The 17,549-nt window shown below is 32.6% G+C and overlaps 1 protein-coding gene across 1 annotated transcript in view; it reads left to right on the forward strand.

Annotated features, from left to right (window-relative positions):
• Nucleotides 1-17,313, forward strand: part of LOC129750587 (janus kinase and microtubule-interacting protein 3-like) — a 483,814-nt gene extending 466,501 nt beyond the window's left edge. The window contains exon 6 of the mRNA XM_055745554.1: nucleotides 17,275-17,313. Within this exon, the coding sequence (XP_055601529.1) occupies nucleotides 17,275-17,298 (24 nt within the window). The 3' untranslated portion in view covers nucleotides 17,299-17,313. The remainder of the gene's footprint in view (nucleotides 1-17,274) is intronic.
• Nucleotides 17,314-17,549: the final 236 nt, after the last annotated feature.

The raw sequence follows: 17,549 nt of genomic DNA on the forward strand, positions 1-17,549 counted from the left end.
TGAAGTAAAAAAAGTTTTATGGTCGGTAGGCTATGGCCGAACGTGACGGTTGGAGGTTTTTCAGACAGAATAATTTCAAGTCTTCAAATGGTGGAAATTGAATAAAAGAAAAATGTTTTAACTGAAGAAGCAGGTGAACAAGTACATTGTTGTTCTTCGATCGCCGCGAAGGTAGAAGAAGGGCTAGTACTACGCCCTCCGGAAAGACCAAGGACTGTTAAATTTGCGATGGGAACTCCGATTTCTATAAGGATGAGTATTTTGTTTCATTATTGTTTATTTTAATGTTACTTATATTTTTTAAATTTGATCCATATTTGAATATCAGCAAAGTAAATTTTGAACATTTTTTTAATTTTTTTTTTCATTTTTCCAAGATTTTACCACATGTTTGATGTATACAATGCTTGATGTATACAAAAGCTTCTTCGTGCTTCTAAGTTTAGAGGTGTTTTGATTAACTAGCTAAGAGAGTTCAAATAATTCTGTTTTTATTTGACTAATAGAAAATCAAAACTGCAGTAAATTTAACTAAACATAAATCTTAAATGGTCAAGAGTAATGAGATTTCAGGTGTAGATAGGAGAGAGTTTTGATAATCTCATTTAAGGATATCAATGTTTAAAAATGAAGACATTCACTGAGTTTTATTCTTAAATTGATATTTCAATAGTAAATTCTACTATGAATTTTGTTTTTGTGCAAGTTAAATGATATTTTCCTTGTTCAAAGCTATTTCCGTCTGCGTTGCTTATTAGCAGTTCACATTTTCACAGTTACCTATAGGAATATTTATTCTGTCCAGCTATTGCTATCATAATAATAAATCATTTAACGAGATTGCAAACTACATTCGAACCCATAAACTTTCTTTAAAAATGCATAGTCTTTTCAAAATTGAATCATTCTGATTATTTTTACATTGTCAGATTAACATTTAGAATATTCGGAACATTCGATTGTTATTATTTTTTGTGATCTCCAAGTATTGAACATTTCAACGAGTTTTCAAAGCTCTCATGTTGATCTTTTTATTTCTGTACTGATATTATTGTTTTCGGAATTTCAATCTTCCTTTTTGCTAGCTTCTCCAAGGTTCAGGTATAATAAGGTTTGTTTTAAAACAAGTGAATATAATTCACCAAGGAATAAAAGGAGCATAGAAGAATAGGATTCAAAATATATGATCACACTAGTCAAAAGTGTCTCCTGATCAAAACCTTTTACCCACATTCCCAATCAAAATTGTTTCTCTAGGATGCAGAGGTGACCTCGGTCCTAAAGCATAAATTATGAATCTTTCAATCCCTCTTCTCTCATTTCCGTCTATCAATTGACTACTAGGACGTGGCCGGCGCCGTTATTGGTGTTCAAAGAGAGAGCATCAGTTTTGGACATTGTGAATGTGTTTCCAATCCCAGGCACCATTCTTTTGACCTCTGATCAAAACTGATGGCCTCGGTCAATCACGGAGTAACAACCATTGGCGACGTGGCGACTGGCGTTTTGGTATATATTACCGAGCTTTTAAAGTTTTTCGGTTAAACTTTACCGGCCTTTCGGTTTTTCAAAAATATCGGGTTTTCTGTTTTCTAATGAGCTATCACGTTGACAACTTTCAAAATTTTGACAGTTTAACTTAGATATGATCAGCCGAATTTCGGTAAACTTTCACCAAGGCCCTTAATATATGACAGCTGTCATTTCTTTGCCATAAAAAAATTACCGAACAGAACTCCACCTGTTAGGATCCAGTGAAATAATTACCGAGCTCGATAATTTTCGTTTACTGTGTTATTTTGTCAATGCATAAGTTAAAGTATCCACCTTTGTTTTAAATCCCAAAGTAATTGTGAATTTCCGAATCCGAAACGCATTGCATGAGCATAACATGTGTATCCAGATATGAACACGTGAGCACAAGCAGCTACATGAGCAAAGGTAGGAAAAAACATCCTCGCCCCCCTCATGGGCGGTTGTTGTAAAACAAAGCAAAACTTTCACTACCAATCATCATCAACATCGGCATCGTCCGGCTTGTCAAGTCAACTCAGGTGATTGGTTGCCGCCCATGAAGTGGGGGTAGTGAATGGATAGGGGAAAAAAACGAGGGTGGATAAAGCGTGTTTAAGTGGACATTAGCCTGGAATGACTCTGAAGTGTTTCGTTAACACATTTGGAGAGCATATCGATTTCTTTCGAAAGGTTTTTGTTCGAGAGACTTTTTGAAGTACAAAAAATTGTTAATTTTTATAATTGAGTTGAATAAGTAGAATTGGCAGCACTGAATTCAAGAGATGTGGGCTATCGAGTAGTAAATTTTTTGGCTATGTATTCTAGGTATGAGAATTTTGTTTAATTTTTTCGAATAATCTTAAATGTTAATTTCAGGAAAGAAATGATGCAAGAAATAATGATATCGCGTATTACTTCATAATGAATTTTTCAAGCAGGGGTGCCAGAATACATGCATTATTTAAAAAAACACTAAACTAATAATTCTCATTGGGAAAATTTCAAACCGCCCTCACATAAACCAACCTGCATCAAAAATCGAAAAAAAAAACAAATAAATAAAGCTCATACGGCACCAATCGAGGGGCTGACGTGTTACCGCAACGCGATTTGGTTCCATACAGGCCATACAATGTTGCTTCCATGCATTGAAGTTAGCGCAATCGAATCGAATCGATTTGCGAGGCCCAATCGGCGAAATGTTTCATGGAAGGTACACCCGGAGTGATTTTGCTGCTTTATGCTTCATGGTATTAAATTGGTATATGGATACACATATAGAAAAATCAAAATATACCCCTAACTAGTATCGGAGGCAAAAAGTTGATCGAAAGCCCAAGCGGAAGAAGGGACATGCACATCAATTACTCTTACATTGACTGCCTCCTAGTTGGGTAGCTATATGGGTGCGCCTTCACGTGCTCAGATTCGGTGCAAAACACTAATCGACGAAACGAATGGATTTTGTTTGAGATACGAATGGATTGATAAGCTTACAATATCTTGAGCCCTTGTGCGCTTTTGGAGAGATGTGTGTATGAGTCTATGACTAAAAATGAGATGTCGGTTGAGTAACTAAGTAGTTGATGTAACAGGTCTTAATCTTTGTTGTATAATATTAGCCAAGACTTATTCCACGACTCATCTTTTCCAAGTTATATTAGAAGAATAAATAAAATCACTATTAAAAAATTGAAGAAATTTCTATTTAAAAAAATTGATACTAAATGAAGCAGAAAATTTAAATCCAAGTCATTATCAATGTCAACAATGTGAATATGCAGCATCAATCGAAGTATAAACCGTACCGCATGGAGGAAGAACGTTACTCAACTGTGAAATTGCTAACGTTCCATGTCGCTGATTTGTGATGTTCTTCCCCTTGTGAAGCTATGGATGATCATGACCTTTTGGTGGAAATTGAGTCAACCGAATGAAGCTCGATTGTTTTGGCCTATCATGATCAGTACAATTTGGTTAAATGTTCTTTGTATTAATTCTATGTACGTTATGTTTATTCCTAAGAATACATGCTATTGAAAAACTGACTTGATGTGAATTAATTTAAATATTTTTTATATGTTAAAATTAATATTTTTTTATGAGTTGGATTTATTTGATTTCAAACATATATTTATTATCATATATTTTTTTTCACTTAACTTAGTTAATGAAATTTCATGATTGCAAAAAAAAACAATAAACTTTAATTTATATATTGCCACAATTTGGATAATATTCAATCAAAATGTATAAAAACGAATTTCTGCCTGTCTTTTTTCCCTGTACCCTCAGAAACTACTGAATCGATTTGCGGGAATATATAAAATCTAGATATAAAATGGTATAAATCTCCTAAGAGGATGAATGACCATGTTGGTTAAAATTCTCTATAAATAAAAAAAATAGAATAGAATAGAATAGATTTGCGGGAAACTAGCCAGGAGGTGTCTTCGAGAGCAGGGTAAGGTTTCTATAATAGTTTAAGACCCCTCCACTGTCTGGAAGGGGGGGGGGGAGGGCCTCCCAAACAAAAGAAACATGTCTGTATAATTCGAGAATTGATCATGCTAATGGAATCAAATTTGGCATGGGAGTGTATTCGGTTACGGAAATTTTCCTTTTTTTTTTTTTTTTAAATATATCTTTATTTGTACCAATTCATCATTACATTTATATTACATTAATACATTAAATTAGGTGTTCAGTTCAATAATGAACTTTCAGAGCCCTATAGTTAAATAATCACTAACATTTATTTATTTGACTTAAATTTGCTGAGCGCAATCAAGCATTTTTATAAAGGAGAACATCCTGTCGTGTAAAAAATATTTTAAACTTAAAACTAAAAACTAAAGCTATCCTAAAATTAAACTAATTGTAGAGAGAGCGAATCTCTGCGATGGAAGACTGCATCGATTTGCCTCTGAAGTTGGAGATTATTTTGTTGGCCATCTCTTCGATAGTTTCAATGCCTGCAATCCGATGAAGATCTTCGGTGCTGTGCCAAGGTGGAAGCCGCAAAATCATTTTCAGAACCTTGTTCTGAATCCTCTGGATGGCCTTCTTCCTCGTCGTGCAGCAGCTAGACCAAATCGGAACTGCATACATTATCGCTGGTCGGAATACCTGTTTGTAGATTAACATCTTATTTCGCAGACACAACCTGGATTTCCTGTTGATGAGAGAATAAAGAGATTTAGTATATTTATTACACTTAGATTGAATATCTTCAATGTGATTTTTAAAAGTGAGATTCCGATCAAGTGTAAGTCCTAGGTACTTCACGTGATCAGACCATTCTAATGAAACCCCATTAAAAGTTATGGAATGATTTTCATTAGGTTTTAAAAATTGAGCTCTTGGCTTATGGGGAAATAAAATAAGTTGAGTTTTGGAAGCGTTAGGAGAAATTTTCCACATTTTCAAGTAATTCAAAAAGGAATTTAAATTTTGTTGCAATCTACTGCGTACCACCCGTAAATTTCGACCTTTGGCTGAAAGCAAAGTATCATCAGCAAATAATCTTCTACCTTTTCCTTCTGGTACATCAGGAAGATCAGAAGTAAAAATATTGTATAAGATTGGCCCAAGTATACTGCCCTGAGGGACACCAGCTCTAATGGGTGTCCTTTCAGAGCATGCATTTTGATAGCTTACTTGTAAGGTTCGGCTAGTCAAATAATTTTGAATAATTTTGGTGAGATATACAGGAAAATCAAATCGAGCTAATTTAGCTACTAAACCTTTGTGCCAAACACTGTCAAAAGCTTTTTCAATATCAAGAAGAGCAACACCAGTTGAATAACCTTCAGATTTGCTAGCGTTAATCATATTAGTTACACTCAAAAGTTGATGTGTAGTAGAATGTCCATGACGAAAACCAAATTGTTAATCAGGGAAAATAGAATTCTGATTGATGTGAATCATCATTCTATTCAAAATAACTCTCTCAAATAGTTTACTTAAAGAAGGAAGTAAACTAATTGGTCGATAACTTGAAGGCTCTGAAGCACTTTTTCCAGGTTTCAAAATTGGAGTTACTTTGGCATTTTTCCATTTATTGGGAAAATAAGCCAAATGAAAACATTTATTGAAGATTTTAACTAAAAAATTTAAAGTGCTTTCAGGCAACTTTTTAATAAGAATATAGAAAATCCCATCTTCCCCTGGAGCTTTCATATTTTTAATTTTTTTGAAAATCAATTTAAGTTCATCAATATTTGTCTCACAAGAACTTTCAAATACATTTTGTTTAGAAAGAATATCATCAAATTCAAGGGAAATTTGAGCATCAATTGGACTTACAACGGTTAAATTAAAATCATGAGCAGACTCAAATTGTTGGGCTAATTTTCGAGCTTTTTCTGCATTAGTTAAAAGAAGTTTATCCCCATCTTTCAAAGTAGGAATTGGCTTCTGGGGCTTTTTCAGAATTTTAGTTAATTTCCAAAATGGCTTTGAGTAGGGTTTTATGTCCTCTACTGCTTTAGCAAAATTTTCATTACGAATGAAATTTAAACGACGTTTGATCTCTTTTTGAAGGTCGCAATAAATTAATTTCAAATAAGGATCCCTAGTACGTTGATATTGGCGTCGACGAATGTTTTTCAGTCGTATCAAAAACTGAAGATCATCATCAATTAAAGGTTGATTAAATTTATGTTTAACTTTGGGTATTGAAGCGGCTTTAGCATTGACTATTGAAGTTGTCAAATTTTCTACAGCCAAATCAATATCTTCTATTGAATTCAGTGGAACGTTTACATCCAAATTACGTTCAATAAAATTCATATATCGCTCCCAGTTAGCCTTTTGAAAGTTAAAAGCTGATTTTAAAGGGTTTTCTATGGGACTTTGGGATAAAGAAAATGTTACTGGAAGGTGGTCTGAATCGAGGTCCGCATGAGTAACTAATTGACTACAATGCTCGCCTAAATCCGTTAGAACCAAATCAATTGTGGAGGGATTTCTAATTGAAGAAAAACAAGTATGCCCATTAGGATATTCAACAGTATAATAACCTGCAGAGCAGTCATTAAACAAAATATTCCCATTTGAATTTGATGAAATATTATTCCAAGATCGGTGTTTTGCATTAAAGTCACCAATAATAAAAAATTTAGATTTATTTCTGGTGAGTTTTTGTAAATCTCCCTTCGAAAAATTTTTCTGTTCACCGCTGCATTGGAAAGGCAAATATGCGGCAACAATTATAATTTTCCCCATAGAAGTTTCTAATTCAATTCCAATTGTTTCTAAGACTTTTGTATTGAAAGAAGGAAGAAGTCTAAATTTGAGACGACTATTGATGACAATAGCTACACCCCCACCTTGTCGATCAAGTCGATCATTTCGTAAAATTTTAAAGACAGCATTGCTTTTCAAGTTATTGTCTGGCTTTAAAAAAGTTTCAGTGATGGCAGCAATATGTATGTTTTGAGTTTTCAAAAATAAAAAGAATTCATCTTGGTTAGCCAGCAAAGATCTAGCGTTCCAATTCATAATATTTAAACATCTATTTGGATCCATGAGGGAATCGCAAAGTCATAATAATTTTGTTAGCATAATTAAACGAAGTTTGGAAAGCTTCAAACATTGAATTTGCTTTTAACATAAGTTGCATCATTTCCATTAAATTTTGATGCAAAAATTTTAATTTTTCCTCAGTTATCTCACCCAAATCAACAAAATTGTTAGGATCAGAAAATGAAGGAGAAGAACAAGTATTTGAATTTCGGGGATTTTCCCAAGCCTTCGCATGAACGTTGAGACTTGTTTTTTTCCCATTTTTATTAGTTAAACCTGAAAAGGGAAACCCATTTTCAACCACCTCTGAGAACGATAAACAACGAGTCTGGGGCGCAGAATCAGCCCAGGTAACATTAAAATCACTTCGGGTATTACCCAGCCGTGATTCCAATGTAGGCCGAGGCTGACTGCGAACAGGCAGGTTGTTTGCCGGTCTGACGTGTGAAGACGAAAAAGAGGAAGAAGGAGAAGAAACTTTTCTGGAAACTTTGGGATTTTTCCTAGAAGCAACAATTTTTGCCCTAACGGGACAGTCTAGAGAATTCGAGGAATGATTACCTGCGCAATTCGCACACTTAAAAAATTCTGTTTTTGGCTTATCACCACCAAAAAGGCATTTAGATTTTTCATGATCGAATGAGCCGCAAAACATGCATCTGGCATTCATTCTACAATTTTTAGTGCCATGACAAAAAGCTTGACAACGACGACATTGCGTAATATTTTGAAGAAAATTGGTAGAAGATTTACGAAAAGGTTCGAATTTGACTCGACAATGAAACATAAGACGAGCCTTTTCAAGAATTTGCAAATTATTAACCTGATCCTTTTTAAAATGGATCAAATAAAGTTCAGGAGCAAAACCAACACTACTGGTATTATTCGTGTTGGTTCTTTTCCTCATTTGAATTACTTGAATTGGAGAAAAACCTAACAAAGAATTTAATTCAGCTGTGATCTCATCCGGTGTCTGATCGCCAGTGAGACCACGAAGTACAACTTTAAATGGACGATCACTTCTAGTGTCGTACGTAAAAAATTGGTGTTTTTTATTATTCAAATAATTTAAAACCTTTTGAAAATCATTAAAAGATTCCGCCAATATACGAGCAGTTCCCCTTCGACCGATCTGAAAAGAAATCTTCACATCCTTGACGGAAGTGACGATTTCTTTTCGAAAGGCATTGAAGTCAGGAATCGTGACCGTTATTGGTGGAATCTTTTCGTTTTTAAGAGTATAAGAAGAAGAAGGTTTCTTAGTACTCTTATCAGAATTAAATATGAATATTTCCTCATCACCGATGTTATGAAGGACATCGAATGAATTGGAAATTTCAACTTTTTTGGCAGATGGCCCTGGATTAGGTTCAGCAATCCGTTTTCTCCCGGCCCTTGAGCCGGCCGAAGACTTCCCCATGCTGGAAAGAAAAGAGAAAAATATGAATAAAAGAAAATAAAAATAATTATAGCACTGAAAAGTGCTGATTGAAAAACAGGTAAGGAAAAAATAAATAATGTAAAAATGTTCCTGCAGGTACACAGCAACGATACGATGCTCCGGCGTACGTGTTGACGGCTCAACGGTACAGATGGAAGTGCGGAAATTTTCCTTAAAGAGTTTGAAACCCCTTCCTCCTTCCAGTGGGGAAATAGAAAGCGGGGAAGGGAGGCTGGCATATTTTTTTTTGCATGACTCGAGAACTCGAGAAATGAAACTAAATTTAGCATGGGAGGGTATTTGGGTACGAGAAATGCTTCTATGAATATTTGGTACTCTCTCCCTTTTTCAATAGCAAGGATGATAGGAAAGGGTAGGGGGGGTTCCTCACAAGTTTTTGCAAAACTCTAGAACCGGTCAGAAAATCTAACCAAATTTAGTATGGAAGGGTATTTGTATACGAGAAATGTTTCTTCAATCATTTAAGACCTCTGTCTTCTTCCAGTGGAAAGAAGGGAAGGGATGAAGGTATCATAGATACTATTTTTATAACTCGAAAACTAATCAAGCAAATTGAACCAAATTTGGTATGCGAGGGAATTTCCATACGAGAAACGTTTTTACTTATATTTCGTTGGTATAAGTTTTTTTTTAATAACTCGAGAACAAAATAATGCAAATGGAATCAAATGGGCATGGGATGGTATTTAAATTGAATATTTCTATGATTGTTTGAGATCCTTTTCCAGTGAAAGGAGGGAAGAAAAGAAGGGGGCTCGCAAATAGATAGCTCATCTAGCAAAAGCGACCATATTTTATGAGAGAGACCTTCACTGTTTCAGGGCACATTTTGGATGAAAGAGGTAGGTTTTTATGAACATTTTATCTAGCAAAACTCAAAATTTATCAAACAAATGGAGCCAAATATTCTCTGTGACATGATTTAGATTAAAAAAAATTACTTCTATGGTAGTTCATGGCCATTCTCAGATTAGAAAAGAAAGAGGGTGAGAATTCCTACAGTAAAACAAACATTTTGGCCTAATTAAAGATCACATTAACTTTTAAAAACACAGTTAAAAATTCTGATCTTGAAAAATAATTTTAGAGATAAAGTTTCGAAAAGTTAAATTGAATCACTTTGGTAATGTAATTTGAAACTTTTTCTTCAGCTTTAATTTTATAGGGATTGGTACTGAATTTTTTTAAAAACTTAACTTAATATAATGGTAAAAAAAAGTCAAGATTTAAATATTTTTTTCAAATATCATTTATTAATAAAGACCAGGGTTGGCAAAAAAATCTTTGATTTTGCTAAAAAACATTCAGACTTTTTGTGATTTGACTAAGAAATTATTATTCGACATATAAATTCTGATGGAAATAGCATTTAATTCGTTGAGAAATCATGAAAAATTAGTTCTTTTCTACATTTCACTTGAGAAAAATCAATCAAAATCAACAATATTATCATGGTTTTCCAAAACAAAGTGAAAACCCAAAATAAGCGTTCACAAAAAAAAGTTTTTTTTTGTAATGTTCACAAAATTTGAAAAAAAAAACATGAAATCTGTGAATATTTTCAAAATTCTGTGTTCTGTGACACAGGTTCTGAAAATTAGCTCAGAACCCTGTGGAATTAGAGATTTTTCTGTGATTTCGGCAACCTTGGGGTCAGCTAGTTATAAAAAAATAGGAAAGAAAGGACTTTATTGAATATTAAATTTATATATTTCAACGTTTCTTTCACATACGATTTAGTGTCTCTAGCTTCAACAATATTTTCATCGAAGGTGTTATTTGGATCCAGCAAGGTGTGTTTTTTAATTTTTTTTTAATTCATTTGGACTATGAACAAAAACATATGAGGCCCTCAGAACCAAAGAAGTATACGTGACAAAATGGCTGATTTTGAGTAAATGATTCCAAACGATTCTTCATATTTCAAACTATATTTGATAATTTTTCAGTATTTTAGAATTCTACTTTTACGTTTGAAAGAAATATAAAAATCTACGAAAAATGTATGGGAAATAGCCAGACACAATAACTTAAAAGCGCGTTTTCTCGAAATAAACTTTTATGCACTTATACCCCTTTGGCTCCAAGGACCTCATATGATAAGTTGTTCAACAGATACGAAAACTTAACGCACAGAGTTCGATACATGCCAGATCTGTGTCTTGAGTATATCTTATTTAAGAGGTTCAGTCACAGGCTGGTTCACCTCTGTATATTTGATTTGATTTTTCATGACTTGACATCATTACTTAAACCATGGGTGGCCGACATTTTTAACAGGCGAGCCAACTTTTGGAAATGAATTTCGCTAGCGGGCCAAGCCACAATTTTGTTCCTATTCGAAGAAAAATAAAACGTATAGATTGTTGCATACGTTATCAAAAATGATAAATTATTGCATATGCCTGGGTTACCTCAAGTATAGATTCAAGTGGGAAAATAACCATGTTGGTTGAATTCTTCTCTGAATAAACCAATCAGAAATTATAACTAATGTAGGTTTATCTCAATGAGTAATCGTAGAGACGAATATCTCCTAGTAAATATCCCTTGTAAAAATAAAGAAAAATTTATAAGAACTATATACAATGCTTTTATACAAATTGAATATCTTGCATAGCGAATTGTATATAAACTGGTTGAAATATTGCTTACGAGCTCACAGAGATAAGAACCTTTGATCTGAAAGCAAAATAAACTGAATTTAATTTCCTGAACTTGAAATATCAAAAAGTTTTTATTTAATTTTCGATAAATTTTGAACCTCCTGGGTTTTATTTATGGGATAAAATTTCAAATAGTATGTTTACAATGGACATTTAGTCTTTTTCATTGTCTCCAAATTAAAAAAAAAAGCCACTTTTCTTAAGGTTACAAGTTTACCGTCCTCCTGGAACAATTTGGTAGATTTTTCAAATAAAAAAGTACTGCAGAACTATAAGAACTTTGAATATTTTTCATAATGATAACCTATTCTGTTGAAGTTCGGTAACAAAACAAATTTGAAATATCTATTCATCAGAGTTTAGGATATTTTCAAATGAATTTGAAAAAGTAGAAAAATTAAAATCGATAAACGCAGTTTTTATCAAAAAAAAAAATCAAGTAACGATACGTAAAAGGGGATCGTCAAAATGTATTTTTTTTATTTTGCTGTAAATGTGATTCGGTGATATCAACGATTAAAAATCAAAAGTTTGAAATGATCTTACTGTCTTTCCGAACCCCCTTAAATTCCTCAATTCTCAAAATTTAAACCAGACAGCTTGAAAAGTTTTAAGTCTCCCATACGGTGGAGAAATTTTTTAATTCTATTGTGAAGAATATGTGCTGGAATGTGCAGATAATGTGTCAAATAATGCAAAATTTTTATGACATTTAAACTCCAATTGTTTTTGTATTTGTTTCTTTATTCAGTGACGGTAACCTTTTGGTTAAATTAAATTTTATCAGATTAAAAATAATTTTATTTTATTTTTTTTTTGTTTCGAATATAGTCGTTTTACCATTTTCATGGCATTTGCGACTTTATCAACGTTGTAGTTGGCGGATCGTTATTGAAAAACTTATCCGGTACAACTGTGTTCGATGTTACTCTTGGGCTCGAACTCGCGGACATCGGCTCAGGAGACAACAGACTTGCCAACTGAGCTATATCTCAAGCCCTAATTTTATTTAATCAATTTCCTTATATAATGATAAAAAACATACATAAATTAATCATTCCAGATTGTCCGGGTTAGTTCATTTTCTCAAAAAAAAAAAAAAAAGGAAGGGAAGAATCCGGTCCGGCTCGGTTTCCCGAATTTAGCCCGGATTTTAGCCGAGTTTTTCCACAATATTAGCAAAATCAAAATCAAAGCTTCCAATTAATGTAACGTTATTTATGATTTAAGAATCAAATAACAACATTTTTTTAGTTTGTTAGAGAACCCACTAACATTTTTTGGAATTTTAAAATTTTAATCTGTTGATATAATTTGTTTAAAAAAAAATAATTTTCATGTGTTAATCTTCCACTTATTCTTAAATTTTTATGAGAAATTTCAAGAATTTTGACAAATTTCTTCGGATATTGCACGGTTTTTGGGTTGACAATCGATAGAATGAAAATTTTGAAATATGGGAAACTTAACATAAATAGGATCTCAATGAAACTTGATGTTCCCCGAAGAGATTCCATTAAGGTTCCTCAAACGTCTCTTTGAAATGTGGTTGGTTTAGATTTATGTGTTTTTCTTCCAAATGTTATTAGTAGATCGAGATAAACATTGAATTCTGGAAAATTTTTAACAATTAACTCAGCGTAAGATTAAAAGTAAAAAGTAAAACTTTGGAAGGTTAAAATTTTATCGTAAGGACGAATGCCTCCTTTTTTGTTCAAATCTTTTTGAAAAAAAAAGTAATAGTTCTATAATTGTTTTCAATTCAGAAACGTATTATTTAACTTCAGAAGATGCCGTCAACATTTTATTCTACAGTTTGGTTCAACTTGTTCATAGAAAGAATCAAGCACAAGTTAACTTATTTTGGATGAAGCAATTGGCGTTGAGGATCAACAATATGAAAGATAAGTGCTAAATAAGAATAGTACCACTTTTATTTTTCTACAAAAATACAAGATTATTTCTTAACATTAATTATGGAAATGTTAATAATAATGCATCTACGAACTATTTGAATATGGAATTTGATTTTTTTAGTATTCCAAAGCCTTCAAAGGGTTTTAAGAGATTTTTCTCTAGCACCTGACATTTCAGTTATACTTGTTAATCAAACTGCTTAATTTTTCATTAAAATGACCTGAAATGGAGAATTATAGATTCTAGGCTGAATTTGAATCCAAAATACAGGCTTCTTATTAATAAATATTTATTGTTTTAATCAGTCGAACATCAGTTTTTTTTTAGATTTAATTCGTAGATGGCACTGCTATCTTGCTGTTAATCGGAATTAAGACCAATTTTCAGTTTGACACTTCTGACTAGAATGACTTGCCAGATACTTTCAGAAAAAAAGCGGGACATTTCACGAAAAAAAGCGGGACATAGCCGAAAAAAGCGGGACATTTAGAAAAAAATTAAAAAAGCATAATTGTGCAGCCAAACTCATACGTTTTCCATCAGCCGAAATTGTTCATAGATGGTCCACTAAAATTTTCTTTTAAAGCAGATTGATTTTTCTAAGTTTTTCTTACATGACTTCTATTAACACGGTGTTTTGCCACATCAACTGTTATTTTCCATGGTTCTCGCAAACTAATACGTTATTTGAGAAAAAAAATCAAGTCACATGTAAACAGCAGATTTGACAGCGTGTAAAAAACCTTTGTGTAATTTGTGTAAAAATTGGTTTCTTTGGAAATATGTTCAAAAATTTGAAAAATCAATAAAACTTTCATCTTTCTATATTTCGGACAATTGAGTCGAAAAAGGTGGTGAATAATATAAGGCAATTTAACTAAGATTCCGTCGAAAAAAATAATCTCTATATTTCTATAATCTATAATTTATTATTTGTAAGCAACTTAAACAATACTTTCTTCACACGTTGGTTGAACGGGCTGCAAAAACACTTAACTGTACTGTAATGCTAATATTTTTTAAAATTTTCAGTATTGTCTTTTGTAAACTATAAAAAATGTAGCTTATTTTAAGAAATGAATTTGAATTTGAAAGATTTTCTGTACAGCCTAGAATTTGATTTTTTTTACAGTGTTAGTCAGTAAACTTTATAAAAGTTTTCCAAGAAAAAAAGCGGGACATTTTGAGGAAAAAGCGGGACAGTGGGACATTCAACAAAAAAGCGGGACAAGTCCCGCTTTTGCGGGACGGATGGCAACCCTAGATTAGAACCAATATATGTATCTCTTTAGTTCCTCAGCCAATTTTAACAAAATTTATAGTTTTGGAATCATCGCAATGTAACTTAAATAAGTTTCTTAGACATCATTTACCTAAAACACATCAGTTTTTCGATATTCAAAGTCTAAGAAAAAAAAATCCGAAAAAACATGCTTCGGAATAAAGATCAGCTACGGAATGCTAAAAAAAAATTCACTTAGTGTCTAAGAAAGTTAGTTGAAGTTAGAAGCTATACGATGCACATAAGAATTATTTTTTGAAACTTTTAAAGATCATGACAACAAAAAATGTAAAAAAGTGGTGTAAAACCGTACTTTTTGATCAATGAGTCGTCAAAATTGTTTAAGTTACACCATATAAATTTTGAAATGAGGATTTGGAAGTTGACGCAATTTAGCACATTTTTGCACTTTAGATTTGCATTTTTAGATTTTTTGAGCATTCATATTAGCTATGAAGTCTTTTCCGGAGCATGTTTTTTCGGGTTTTATTTCGTAGGGTTTGAATAACGGAAATTGAAGTATTGTGGGTGAATAATGTTAAAAAATCATATTTGAATTGCATCAAGAGGTTTCAAAACCTATAAGTTTTGTAAAATTCGTTTGAGAAACAAGAGAGACATAGCGGTTTTAACCTGGGGGTGTCAAATTCACACTCAAGGTCTGATTAGGATGCTTTTTTTCCTGAGCTTTCAGAGTGCGTCCGTTTAAAAAGTTATGATGCAAAGTTAAAGAGGTCAATAATTCAGCGAGGGTCCATGGAGGTTTTTTTTTATTTGTGTCACTAGTGTCATGTTGAGACTCAAGAGCGAATGAGGGTTTAGCAAATTTATTGTCGTTTTCAATTTGGAAGGGTAGAATGGGGATACTTGATATCCTTTTCATATTTTCATCATATCTTTTTGGGAAAATTTTGCAACTTGCCTTGTCTTTTGCATTTTCCTACAGCATGTATTTTCAAGTTTATATGCTTCAAAAGTTAGAACTAGAAATAAACTCGTAGATGAACAAAAAGCTTTTTCGTGGGACTAAAAAAAAAAGATATTTTTAAAGTTACAGGAGACTTGGTCCTTTACCAAAGAAAACTTGATCCTTAATCAAGGGTGCCCTGACCTCAGACAAAAATCTAGTGAAATTCGAAGGCAAAAGGTCCGTTGACTATTTTTTGCCATATTAGTTCTCATTTCACAGTTTGTAAGTATAAGACAAAAAGAAATCTTAGAGCTTGTCTACTTTAAGGCGCAATTTTCTAGTTTTAGATAAAAACAGTATTATAGTCTTTTTTTTAACAGATAATGACTACATAAATATTAGTTTTCGGACAGATATTAGAAGTTTCATGCTAACCATCGATCACGATCTATTCAGAAGAAAAATACATCTTTTTGTACTCCAGGGATCAACAACAGGGACTCCATAACATAAATTTTGGTAAAATTCTTCTTTAAAAAAATTGAGAGTACTAATTGGAATATTGGAATAAATATTTTTATTTTTATTTTTTCATGGGAGAAACATTTTAAAATGTTAAAAAAAATCTTTAAATTATGTTTTGTAACATTTTTCAAACAAAGTTCAATAACTCGAGAAATAAAATTTTTAAAATTTGTTGAGATAACAACACTGTTGTTTTATTTTGTTTGGCACATTTTTCATGAGCATTTAATATTTGTAGGATAGGTAGTCCTGTTTCGAGATAAAGCGAAGAAATCAAGTATTCTCAGGGATCATTTTCTCCTATAATTATGTGCAACTTTTGTTTAAAATATTTAAAATAATTGTTTTGAACCTGGAGAAATTCTCCAGTTTTCAAGCTTAGATTAAATTATCAATTTTCAATTATCGATGAATTTTTAAATAATTTATTTGCAGTACTTTTAAATGATTTTGAGCTCATATTTGAAATACCATATTCGAAAATAAAGTTAACAGTAAAATCTGAAATAGCTTCTAAAGTCTTCTGCTGTGACCAGAGATTCAAGAGAATAAATTAAAGACACTCTTAAATTCTGTCTAAATTACCTAGTAATGGAATTCGGAATAACTTGTCAATTTTCAAATCTCTTATGAAACATTCTGATAAAATGATATTATTGTGTTTCTACCAGAAGAAGAAACTTTCGATTCAAAATTTCACATTTTTAATGAGGATTGAAGATGATTGGAGTTTTACTTGGAATTGGATAGTTTTTTTGGCAGTATGAAGTTTTGAAGCGTTTGAACGATTTAAAAAATGGTACTGTGAAATTTAAAAAAGGTTTAATTCAGCTTTAATTTGAGTTGTTTATTCATAAACTGACAGCTAACCTAGGCAAACGGATAGGCATTTATCGCAAAAAGTCGGTTGTTTTGGGGATAGCTGTATGGATAAGATCGCCGTGGTACATAAGGATAGGAAGTCCTGACGACCGGAAGTGAGCTGGAACTGTGGCTTCCGCCCAAAAGTGGCTGGGATTTACTTTTAACGATGTGTTTCTTAACGAGAGCCTTCGTTAGCAGCAATGGAGATGTCGATACTAGGGTGACCATCATGGCAATGGCAAATAAGAAAATTCCGAACGTCTTTAGAAAAGAAAACATAAGTTATTAGAATTACCACAACACATTTTTTTCAAACGCAACACCTACCTTCATTTTGAAAGCGGAACAAATTTGTTGTCGACAAGTCAATAATTGCGGAAAAACTGTTATCAATTTCTGAGCAACAACAAGTTTAAATACCATTCGATCGATGACTCTGACAAAGAAGTTGACAACAACCTAAAACCCTGGGGTCATCAATCGTAGGACAGACTACACGTTTCATTGGGTGAGAACTTACACGTGAACTTGTTTTTCGACATGGTACTGGATCTTGATAAAATCAAAATAATTAATGTTATGTTTTGTTTTTCTTTGTTTTCAGGTGAGAACTGTTCCCCAAAAATGATAATTCGTCAATATACTGGCTGGTTTGTGAGTATGGTTTGATTTAACTAAATATTATGTTTAACTCATTCCTTAATTCAAAATTAATTTGGCTTGAGACTGCAAAAATCTCAGTAGATAAAGAGCTCAAATTCAAATGTCATTGGTCCTAACAAGTGACCGGAAACCGGTACAAACATTTCATAACCCCTTCATCTAGACGGCCACCATAACAATCTCAGACACCGACACCGGTAGTACCATTTCTATTCG

This window comes from Uranotaenia lowii, chromosome 3, assembly GCF_029784155.1.
Source record: "Uranotaenia lowii strain MFRU-FL chromosome 3, ASM2978415v1, whole genome shotgun sequence".
In the NCBI taxonomy this organism is placed as follows: Eukaryota; Metazoa; Arthropoda; class Insecta; order Diptera; family Culicidae; genus Uranotaenia; species Uranotaenia lowii.